This window comes from Pinus tabuliformis, chromosome 6, assembly GCF_031772625.1.
Source record: "Pinus tabuliformis cultivar Carrire ecotype Pingquan chromosome 6, CPIR1, whole genome shotgun sequence".
In the NCBI taxonomy this organism is placed as follows: Eukaryota; Viridiplantae; Streptophyta; class Pinopsida; order Pinales; family Pinaceae; genus Pinus; species Pinus tabuliformis.
In genome coordinates, this window is record NC_142292.1 from 1,059,351,706 (window position 1) to 1,059,363,743 (window position 12,038).

General features: G+C 44.1%; 1 protein-coding gene across 1 annotated transcript; it reads left to right on the plus strand.

Moving 5' to 3' along the window:
• The first annotated feature begins 10,862 nt into the window (after window positions 1–10,862).
• LOC149262603 (uncharacterized) lies at window positions 10,863–11,726 on the plus strand. The gene has a single exon (XM_089380843.1). It carries the CDS (start codon window positions 10,863–10,865, stop codon window positions 11,724–11,726), a length of 864 nt encoding a protein of 287 aa, XP_089236969.1.
• Window positions 11,727–12,038: the final 312 nt, after the last annotated feature.

Sequence of the window (12,038 nt, forward strand, 5' to 3'; positions counted from 1 at the left end):
CACAGGAGCAGATATGGAAATCAGAAGATGTATTCGAGAGGACGAAATCTTTGATATCTTGAAAGCCTGCCATGACGGGCCATGTGGAGGACATTTTGCTGAACGAAGAACAGCACATAAAGTATTACAAACGGGATATTACTGGCCTACAATTTTCAAGGATGCGAAAAAATTTGTCCAGGCCTGTGATAGCTGTCAGCGTGCAGGACGACCTGGTCCAGCCGACGAAATGCCTTTGCGGCCTCAATTAGTGATCGAACCTTTCGAACGCTGGGCTCTGGACTTCGTCGGACCCATCAGCCCGCCGTCAAACCAAAGAACCTACATTTTGGTGGCAACTGAATATGTTACCAAATGGGTTGAAGCGGAGGCATTGGCCAGAGCTACAGAAGATTCGGTAATACAGTTCTTGTTCCATTTGTTTGTACGTTATGGTCTTCCGAGGGAAGTAATTACAGACGGAGGACCACAATTTGTGGGTCATAAATTAGCTGCAACACTCAATAACTATCGTGTCCAGCATAAAATTACTACCCCATACCATCCTCAGGTAAATGGGCAAGTGGAGAGCAGCAATAAGGTAATAGAGTCTATTTTGACAAAAACCGTTGTCTCACATCGGCGTGATTGGGCCGCCCGACTACCCGAGGCACTGTGGGCTTATTGAACCACATGGAGAAGCACCACCGGCTATTCACCATATCACTTAGTGTTTGGAAAGCAGCCCATTTTTCCTATAGAATTCGAGATCCAAACGCTGCGAACGGCCCAAGAAGTCGGATTGGATTTAAGTGAAGCACAGAAAAATCGATTACAGCAAATTAATGAATTAGATGAAATAAGGCTCTCTGCATTACAGAATACAGCACTCATTCAACAGCAGCGAGCCAAATGGCATGATGCGCTTATCAAAAACAAGATATTTCATGAAGGAGACTGGGCTCTGTTGTATGATTCTAGATTTCAGGATTTCCCGGGGAAGCTTCAGACTCGTTGGTTGGGACCATACGAGATTCAAAAAGTCCATGACAATGGGACCCTTACTCTGATCACAATCGATGGGTCTGGATATACATTTAAGGTAAACGGCCACCGAGTTCTTCTGTATCGCAAACCGCTCACTCGGGAATCTTTTTGTCAGCAGCTACGCCAAAATACTAACATTGAGATTATGGGCGAGGAAGCAAAAACTTCCTCACCTATAGATCAGTAAGAAATTCTTCTTTTATTACCACATCTTGTATATAAGATTGTAAATTTTGTATATATGTTTTTAGTATTTGTGCGTGCTGTTCCTTTTCAAAAGGAACAGCACTTGAGTGTTTTTGCTGTTCCTTTTCAAAAGGAACAGCACTTGTGTGTTTTTGTTGTTCCTTTTCAAAAGGAACAACACTTTTGGGTTTTTTCTGTTCCTTTTCAAAAGGAACAACACTTGTGTGTTTTTGCTGTTCCTTTTCAAAAGGAACAGCACTTGAGTATTTTTGGCTGTTCCTTTTTCAAAGGAAACAGCATTTGTGTGCTTTTGCTGCCCTTTTTTTTTTAAGGCAATGCATCAGATGAACTCCTCCTCACCCTCCCTTTCAAAAAGGAGTAGTATGCTCTTGTCCCTTTCATATAAAGGATGTGTTGTCCATCCTCTTTCCAAGGCCATAAGTAGCAGCTATACATTTATGCAATGAATATAAAAGTCAGGATATATCGAGATCAACATATCATAAATCGCTATCTTTAACAACCCTAGTATTGATGCAACAACAAAGGAAGGATCCACACACTCATCATTTTTGCTGTCATGATCTCACCTCCTCTGCCTTGTTGGAAAATTTCATCATGTTGAGTTCCTACAATTTTCTCTATTATTACTTGGAAATAAGAACAGAAGATTTATATCTTCCTATTGGGATGACAAGACTTCTTCCGCCATTCCCACTCTTAAGGAGGGCTGAACCACCCTTATGTGTAATTACACAAGAGCAAAGTCTGTTTCAAAAAAAAAAAGGGGCAAAAGCAAAATAAAAAGAAATTATTTGTCAAATGCAGGATAGGGGGTTTCATTAAAGAACCAGCCTACTATGATCATAAGATTGGAAGCGAAGTGGCATTCCCATCATGGCCACCACACCAGGGATATGGTCCAACGGGTTCACTACATAAACAAACCTTGGAACAGGGGGTCTCATTACGAGCCGACCTGCCCACGTTTCGCGCCTCTCTGGTGAATGGCATCATGGTTATCTAGTTACCAAGCCAGCATGATGGCCTGCATTTTGACAAGAATTGCTCTTCAAAAATACACAAAGGACCATGGTTCCAGGGTGAAATAAACAACTCTGCTAAGGTTATGAACACTTGTCGGCAGCAGAGCTCTGTTAATGGTATCGGAGTCGTAATATATACACCAATTTGGATCATATCAAATACTTCTTTCTATCCTCGTAATAATTATATCTTACACTTTGATGGATACGTCGCATGAATATCTATCACCACCAATCATGGCAAAGGTATTGACTATGACTACCTCAGACCTTATATGAGTGCCAGACGTCCTATCCTCCTGTTTTGCATCACATCACGCAGGCTTATGCAAAACGCGATCTACCTTTTGCCTCGATCTCGGTATTTCTTTGTCTAATCTGAAACATGGCAAAACTCTATATGCTGTTCCTTTATGACTTGGTGACGGGACGGCGGCTCCTCCTCCATTTGACGGCTGGGACAGCCTATCATATTGCGAGGGGGGAGGTGACCTCATTACTCCGCAGGCCACGTGTTAGCACATCATTCGGAAATGATATGGTACGAAGGCACGGTATGGGTTAACGGCATGACAATGCTATTTTTGCAAAAAGTTGTTATTTACAATCAATTTTCATGCATGCTCTGTGTTTTTTTTTCTTGCTGCGATTACGTTCTTTGCGACAGGTAATTGTTGTTCCATCTAGGATCCCGAAACAGAACCATGGGAGGCAAGGCTATCAGAAGCGAGCCTAGTGAGCTAGTAGTCTCCGAAGCTGCTCGGGAGATCCTAGAAAGGGCGGGGTGGCTAACTTATTTTAGCCGCCTGCGTGAATCAAATGAAACTGTGGCCATGGAATTCCTGCAGAATTTGCAGGAAGAACACTCCGTAGTGGGTGGGAAGCAGATAATGGTCACGAAGGAAATAATCGCGGAAGTAACAGGATTACCAGCCTCAGGACCAATATGGACGATAAAGAAAGAGAGGTTGCAAAAGATCATAGAAATTTTCCAAGACGAAGGACAGAATCTAACAGTGAAGGGAAAAGGAGTGCTGCCGGCAACGCTAGGAGAACCCTGGAGCGAATTGGCAAAGGTGGTGCAGAGCTACATCACCTGCGAGGGGCGAAAAGATGTGGTAAGACCGCGTCACCTTAAGCTCCTGGCTGTGTTAAAAGGAAAATGTTCTGTGAATCTCCCTGCATTGTTAAATTCATTACTGCATGATGCCTCTCGGAGCCTGAAAAAGGCACACCATGAAGACGCAGTGGTTAGCCACCATGGGTTGATCCGCCTGATAGTGAGCTACAGTCTCACTCAGCAGCAGAGTAGCTGGGGGGAGCTTATTACAGCAATTGGAGGGGGAGTGGCATCACCATCCCCAAAGGCTAAGCATCCCGCTAGTACCTCTGAAGCACCCAAGGAGCCCAGAGAATCACCAAAACCCAAGCATCCCTCGAATACACCCGAGCAACCCAAGAAACACACGGAGTCAGTAAAACGAAAACGTTCCTCTAGAGCATCTGGACATGCAGAAAAACATAAGGAACTGGCCACAGAAGAGCGTGCTGCCTCGAAACGTAGGCATTCCTCTGGCACGCCAGAACAATCTGAAAAACGCAGAAAGGTGGTGGTGGAAGAACAGGTGGCCAGCACACCTGAACAGCCCGAGAGGCCTAGGAAGTCAGCTCGGTTGGCAAGAATAAAAGGCAGGCTGGAGAAAATCCAGCTAAGCATTGACCAGCCGATCGAAATAACAGATGAGCCACCAGTGCCAGAACAGGAACCCTTGAGGGAAAATGTGGAACAAATTGAGAACGAAGCAGAAGCCGAGGAAGGAAATGAACATTCTGACTCTGAGGCCGAGGCCGACTATCCGGAGGCAGCCACTGAGCAGCCAATTCAGGAGGAGGAGATGGAACAATTGGGGGACAACCCTCCACAGGTCCCCGTGGAGGAAGAAGAGCTGGCCACCATCTTGGCCAGCCTGGGAGATTATGCTTCACCTTCCAGTCCAGCAGACCCTCCTGAAGGACCCTCTGGGGAAGAGACGCATGAAGAATTGCATGAAGAAATGGCAGGAGGAAAAAACCTCCCTGTTGTTGACAAAGAAAATGTAAATACCAACCGGGAACAATCCGTTCCCAAGACACCAGAAGAAAACCCACCTGCTGATGACGTGGAGAATGAAAATGTTTGTCGGGAACAGTTCGTTCCCAGAATGCCAGAAGAAACCCTCGATGAAAGAGGAGCAGAACTGAGGGCCACTCATGCGCCCACTGCCGAGGCAAGAGAAATTAAGAAATTGAGAAAGAAACAGCAGAGACTGCTGAATATTATAGCCCAGCTTCGGCAGAAAATTCGAAGTTTGAAAGCCAGTCTGAGAATAAGAAGGACCATAAGGAGAAAAAGAAGGACAAATGCAGCAAGGTCCTGTCAGATGAGAAGGCAAGGGGCTTATAGGCGTCTCGTAGGTCAATACTCCGCTGATAGACCTACGACTGTTCCAACCAGCACTGAGGAACAAAATGTCGTTCCATCTGATATGGAACATCAGAATGCCGTTCCTATTGACGCTGAGGAACAGACTACTGTTCCAAATAGCCCATTGGGACCAACTGCCGTTCCAATCAAAACCGAGCCGCAAGACGACATTCCATTTACAGAGGGGCCATCGTACCCCTTTATTCATGTTAAGAAAGAAAGGGAAAACAAAGCAGTCCAAACTGAGGCACCACCTTTAGGGATAATTCGGGATACGAATTCCAGGCAGCGAAACGTGAAGGTCCAGGTAAAACTCCCTGCCTCTGAGAAATCATGGAAAAAGGATCCAAAAACCAAGGCCTTGCACCACGAGATGAAGCAAGCCCGACAGGAGGCTGACCAGCTAAGGGAACAAATGATCCCTCGGGAAAAATACGAGGAGTTGCAGCAGGAAGCTGAGCAGTTAAAGGAACAAATGATCCCTCGGGAAAAACATGAAGAACTGCAGCAGCAACTGCGGAACATGAGTCAATCAGAGAGTCAGGCCTTTGAAGGATGGCAGAAGGAACAGGAAAAGGTTGCCAAGGTAACACGTCGACTAGATGCTATTATTAAACAATTGGACACTGTATGTTCGCTGTATAATGATGTTTTGACTTGCAGGGCCCCTGCAAAGAATTATGCTTTATTTCTCCTTGAAAGATACTTAAGATTGAAAATAAAAGCTGTCGGGGCAGGTGCCCCTATTCAGATTAATACTGTTAATGATTTTATTGATTGTTGCAAACATTATGGGGTTAAGGTCCAACGGTTACTATGTGAATTCTATTTGCACAATATGGTGCTTGAGCAGGAAACTGATTTAAACCCTGGCCCTTTCGTGGGAGATATACAGCTACAAGCCTTTGTTTCATTTGGGGTCAATCAGTTAAAGTGGCTCAGGGCTTACAATGTCTTTCAGAGGCAGGAGAACAACCTAGATCTATGGGTCAGGGCCGAGCCTAGAGACCCAGTTCACCTATGGCAATCACACAAAAGCCTTATGAGAACCCCGGGCGTCATAGAACTGCTAGGACCCATGCATGAGGATTTGATCCGAAATAGCTTGGAATACTTTCTGGCTATTAAGGATTCTGCCCTGGATGCTGCCAAATTCCGCTATCGGATTTCTACCCCAAGCATCCAGCTCAGGGAGCCATTCAAATACGAGAATTTTGAGCTGGCTGCTGAACGGTTGAGCCTTTATGGCCAGCGCATTCTGCAAGCTGGGCCGTCTTGGTTAGGATACCGGTTCCGTAGCCCAATTATTTGGCACCCTGCACCTGGGTACCAGGCCTTGTATAATATGCCTGCAGATCAATTGAATCAATTCTTTGATAATCTGGTTGCTCACCATGGTTGCAGACCTCCTCACGAGGTGCCCTCTCCCGCCTATTCTCTTACCGCTCTCCATGTTAATTATAACGTTTTCATGAGGCCATGAAACAGAGTAAGCCGGGGGGTGTGTAGAGCATTGGAAAGGTATGTTTTAACGAATAACTTAGTGGTGTTTCAAGCAATAGTTGTAACCTTTTCTTTGTTATAAAATAAGGAGAATGTAATGAGAATGAGCACGAATGACCCAATCACTAATAGTTATCTTCTCTATGCAGGAAAAGACAAAAGTAGGAAGGCGCGGTGCAAAACGAGAGTTCCATGAGGAGATAACGGTTGTCCCTCCAAAACCAAATAAAATCCAGACCAGGGCGAGTAAATCAAGGCAGATCAATCCGGGACGAGATGAAGGACTGTCAGTTCGGAAGGCTAGGCAGAGAAAAGAGAGGAGTTAACAGTTTAACAGATCCCTCAGGATCTTTGATCCTGAGGGATCGTTACTTTCAATTATTTTGTTGTTTAGTTAACTCCGCCATTACTTGTATAAAAAGGGGCAGCATCGAAGACTGCAGGGACTTTTGATTATCTTGTATCTTTACTTTCTGTTTACAGACTTCACAGTTGGTTAAACTCAGACTATCGAGTCTCTTTGAGACTTAGTTTTGTTGTACTATCATTGATGCGTTAATATAATATATTTGGTGTTACTTTCTCCCTGCATCTGAAGTAAGTTACGGCGGTGTGCCATTGGAAGCTAAGGGCCCGGCTCCAACGGACACTGGCTGATTGTATCATTACAGTTTGGCTTTGTGTGGTTTGTTTATTGTTCTTAATAATCTGATATACTTACATGCTGTTCCATACTCGTTCATCAGTAGTTTTCCTTTTGTAAATCTTTGTAACAAGTTTACATCATATTTCCAGAATTGATCACATATCTTTGTTCTGAGTTGTTCACTTCTGTTACAGAATTTATAAGTGGAATGTTTTAGCTACATATGGTTGGAGTGACGATCATAAGAAGATGGAATTAACGTTGTGTGTGGACTACTGGTGATCATTTCAGATTATGTGTACATATGATTGACGTTTCCTGTTTATGGTGGTTTGCTGTTCCATTTGATTAAGCTGTCTACTTGTACAAAAGATTGCTCTTTCTTTGTATGTAAGTTGATGCCAAGAATTGAGAGTGTTGAACTCGCGAGATTTAGTTTCTTTACTGTCGTTCCTTTTACTGCTGTTCCATTTCTGGATTACCATTCCATTCTGCTTTCTTGCTGTTCCTTTTTACTTGCATTCATTGGCTTGGTGTGGGAGGAGGATCAAGGCTGTCGTGAGACACAGCAGACGCTATTATGCTCCCAGATCCATGATCCATACTCTAATTCCTTTTCCTTCATCAGTTTCTAGAGGGATGGGTTACTATTTCCGTACCCTTGACTGATAAAGTTGCCGCGTGTGATTTCTTTATGCAAAAGTAATTTAGCCATAGCTTAGCATCCGTTTACTCTTGTATTTCTTAGACCTATACTACTAAGCATTACTCTGACAAATAGCCTCAAATTGAGATACCCTTTACAATAACAAAACGCTCCCGGATTGACTTGTAATGTGAGATAACTAGAGGTGAAAAAGACCCTTGTTACTGATCTACAATTTGATACTTGACCCTGGTTACACCCGCGGTCACCTCACTCTATATAAACATTTTGTTCACCTTTCTAGACTTATGAAATGCATTGTTGCTAAAGCAATGGCTTCCTCTCTAAATATTGTTGTGAATGTGTATCATGATCTTGGTCTTAGAGACATTCTGAAAGAAATTCATTTAATTCAACACCAGAATGCTCACCTTGGCTACATTGAGCGCCACATTCCCTACTTGCCTCAATCTGAACTGCCATGCTCAAGTGCAAAATATCCCACTTCGCTGGAATCGTCAGATGACTAGCTAATGAAAGGTCTCGCCTAATGTTATTTTGGTTTATGTTTTGATGTATATGTCGAGTAGCATTTATGTTTATAGTTTTATGTCTAGTAGATGGTTTCCATATTATAAGTCCTACAATGCTTTGATAGATAGACTTAGACTATTTATGTTTTGGATGGCATACAATGCAGTTCGATGGCCAATAGACTTGGTTTCCCACTAGGTAGAATCAGGCCACCGAACTTTTCTTATGTTTGTAACCTGCCTGATTATTAAATGAATGAATGGATAGGTATTGCCAAGCTTACATAAAAATATATATATCTTAAACTAAAAATGAAATTAAAAAAAATGTTATTTTTAATTTTAAAACAATGTTTAAAAACTGAAATTAAGAATAAAAATAAAAATCCTCGAGGGGGGTGAGGAACTCAGCTCACTAAGCACCATGTGGCTCATGTTTGTAAACAATTGGCATAAGGGTGGAGGGTCAGCCTCCCTGCCCTCTCAAATCACCTGGTGTACGAGGGAGAGTTATGGTGTCCGTGTGAAATACCTCAGCACCTCAACTAGTGTAGGAGGAAATGATCTAAGACACAGGATGGGTTATGGCGAACTCATTTGCGCTGGAGTTTCAATACGGTTTCACGTTCCCTGTTGGTATTCTTCTCATCAGCGAAGGAAATGTTTTATGCAACCATCTCACAAAATAGAAGAAAATATAGAGCAACGACTTCAAAATCAACCTCTTCGAGGGGGCAACCTCCTTTACATTACACAAATGAACAATTATTGGATGATACAAATGACAAAACCTCCTTTCTATATATAGGAGTCTAAGGGGTCATAACATAATCAAAACCAACATAACAATAATAATATAAGGGCACAACAATAACAATAGTGGGCTTCTATATTGTTCTGCGTCTCTGATTTTGAATAATTCTAAAAATTTAGAGAAACCCTTGGCAATCACTGCTTCGACCTAGCTCCCGCCGCGCTTGATCCAGCCTCAGCCCTGTTGGCCGCCTTGGTGGCTCCTGGCGCGGCCTCACCCCTGCGCGGTGTTCTTTCCTGGATCCCTCCCCGATCTATACCCCTCCGCGCGGTGCCCCTCCTTTCTCTGGGTTGGATTGTGGACTATGAGAGTTGAAGCCAGGGCAAGCTTGCCCCATCTGAGCTAAGTCATCGGTAATATGGATCTGTCAATGCCTCAAGGTTTTGTTGCAGAGGCGTTCATAAAACTGCTGGAATCTCTCCCAAAGAAGAAAGCAGTTGAAGCCACGAAGTTTGTTAAGCGTTTAGATGATATCCATGAGATCGAGCTCCCTCCTGAGGGGCCGATTCAGGTTGCACTCTCACTATCAGAGAGAGCTTTGGTCGGGCAGTTCACTGGACTCTGGCCCTCCCCCAAAACCACGGAGAGCTAGGTAGCAAGGAATTGGGCACCGCTGATCAATCATAGAGTCACCTCATACTTCCTAGGGAAGGGTTTCTTCCTCTTCGAATTTGCTGAAAAGGACGATAAGGAACTGATATTTCACAATGGACCCTATTTCATGGGCCCTCAAGGGCTGTATCTCAACAAGTGGATGCCTGACTTTGATCCATCAGTCGACGTTCCCACAGCCGTTCCAGTGTGGGTTAGACTGCCCAATCTGCCTATGCACTACTGGAACTGGGAATCTCTTAAACACATTGGGAATACATTGGGCAAGTTCATAGACCGAGCCAACAGCAAAGATCAATTTGATTACACTCGAATCTGTGTCGAAGTGGATCTTGAGGTGGGTCTGCCTGAGGCAATAAAAATAAAGGTTGGAAATTGGGTGCACCTCCAAAAGTTGGATTATGAGCAGCTACCGTTTAAGTGCAGAAAGTGCCATGTCTATGGCCACTTTGCCCGTAACTGCCCAAAGAATAGTGAAGGGGAAAAAAACAAGGAGGAAGGATGGACACAGGTCAAAAGGACCAAAAATGCTCATAAAAACCCTAGATCAGGAAATAAGAACGACAAGGTCCCCCAGCCAGGCCCTGCGACTCAAGCTTCCCCCATGGAAGATCAAGGTAACAAATTTACGCCGTTAAGCTCAGCACCAGAAGATCCTAAAGGAATAGAGAGCCAGAAGGAAGCATCGCCCCACTTGGAGGTCCCTTCGGGATCAAAGCAAGCTGATCCTAGTCCAGACAAGCAAAACGACATACCCACAGAAGATGCCGAGGAAGAGCAAGGATCGGAGGACTCAGAAGAGGAAGGTGAAATAGGGGATTCACACTCCTCGCCTAGAAGATCATTGAGAGGCCGCAAATCAGCTCGCGAGAAAAGAGAACAGGAGACTTATAAAGACAAACTTCAAGGAAGCCAACCAACCCTCGAGAAACTCTTGGCAAAAACTCCGAAGATGACTAGAAATCAGCACCAGAGCTCTAAAGGAGCTCCCCACTCAAAAACCAAGTGATGAAGATCGTCTCCTGGAACTGTAGGGGTATGGGGAGCAGAACAAAAGAAGAAGCCATCAGAAGCCTGATAAGAACTGAATCTCCTGATATACTCCTCATCCAGGAGACTAAAATGGAGGATAAGTCCTTCCTCCACTCAGTCAATAAACTGTGGAAAAGAAGTGAAGGGCAAGCTGTTTCAGCCCGCGGTGCGTCAGGAGGACTGGGCACCCTTTGGAACGCAAATAAAGTTTCAAAAATCAAAGAAGTCGCCAACACCCATTGGCTGTTCACCAAACTACAACACATGGATTCAAATGAGACCTTCTGCCTCTTCAATGTGTATGTTCCAACCAGCGCAGGTGAGAAAAAGAGTTGCTGGGATTCCATCAGAAATATGGCAGACTCAGAAGACTTAAAGAATGTCATCATCGCAGGGGACCTTAATCTAACCCTCTCTCTAGCTGAAAAGCGTGGAGGAAGCATTGTAAGGGATCCGGCACGAGAATGGGTTGAGGATCTGCTTCAGGATTGGGACCTGATTGACATAAAACCCTCGTCGGGCAAATACACCTGGTCCAACAAAAGACTCGGCCCGGGGCACATCGTTGCAAGGTTAGATCGTTTTTTTGTACAAAGTTCTTTTCTTCTCCTTGGATTAGATTCTAGAATGCATATTCTTCCATGCAGTGTTTCAGACCACAGACCCATCAAGCTCGATCTGCTGGCACACATGAATCAAGGCCCCATTCCTTTTAAATTCAGCCCCCTCTGGGTTAAAGAACAGACCTTCATGCAGCTGGTAAAAGATACTTGGAAGCAACCAGTTAATGGTTCTGCCTTCTATGTATGGGAGGAAAAGCTCAGGAGAGTGAAAGCTGCTTTGAAATCCTGGGCCAAATCTCTTCCTAACCCAGCAGTGGAAAGGAAAAATATCCAAGAAAGTCTTGAGATCCACCATATGAAGTCGGAAAATGAAGAAATTACAAAAGAAATTTTAGATAAGGAAGCTGAGCTACAAGGAAAATTTCTCAAGGCAAGTCTGGCTGAGGAAGAGTACTGGAGGGTCAAATCCCGTAGGCTTTGGCTTAAGGTTGGAGACAGAAACTCCTCCTTCTTCCACAAGCAAGCCCAAGCTTGGAAAAGTTTCAACTCCATCTCAGAAATCAAGGAAGAGAATATAAGCCATAAAGACATGCAAAGTATAAAAAAGGCAGCATACCTTCATTTCAAAAAGCTGTATAATGAAGAAGAGGGATAGGAGCTGGCATTAAATACTGTGAACGAGGTTCCCTCACTGATCACTACCAATAAGAAGCAGTACTTAGAAGCAGAAGTCACCAGCAATGAAATTAAAACAGCTCTCTTCGCAATGGAGCCAGATAAGGCCCCGGGGCCGGATGGCTTCACAGTTATATTCTTGCAGAGCTGTTGGCAGATAGTGGAAAAAGACTTGTGCAGAATGGTGAAGAAGTCTCAAGCTTGCCAGAAAATTGGGGGAAGCACCAACTCAACTTTCTTGGCCCTTATTCCTAAGGAAAAAGGTGCCAGCTCCTTCTCCAGATTTCGCCCT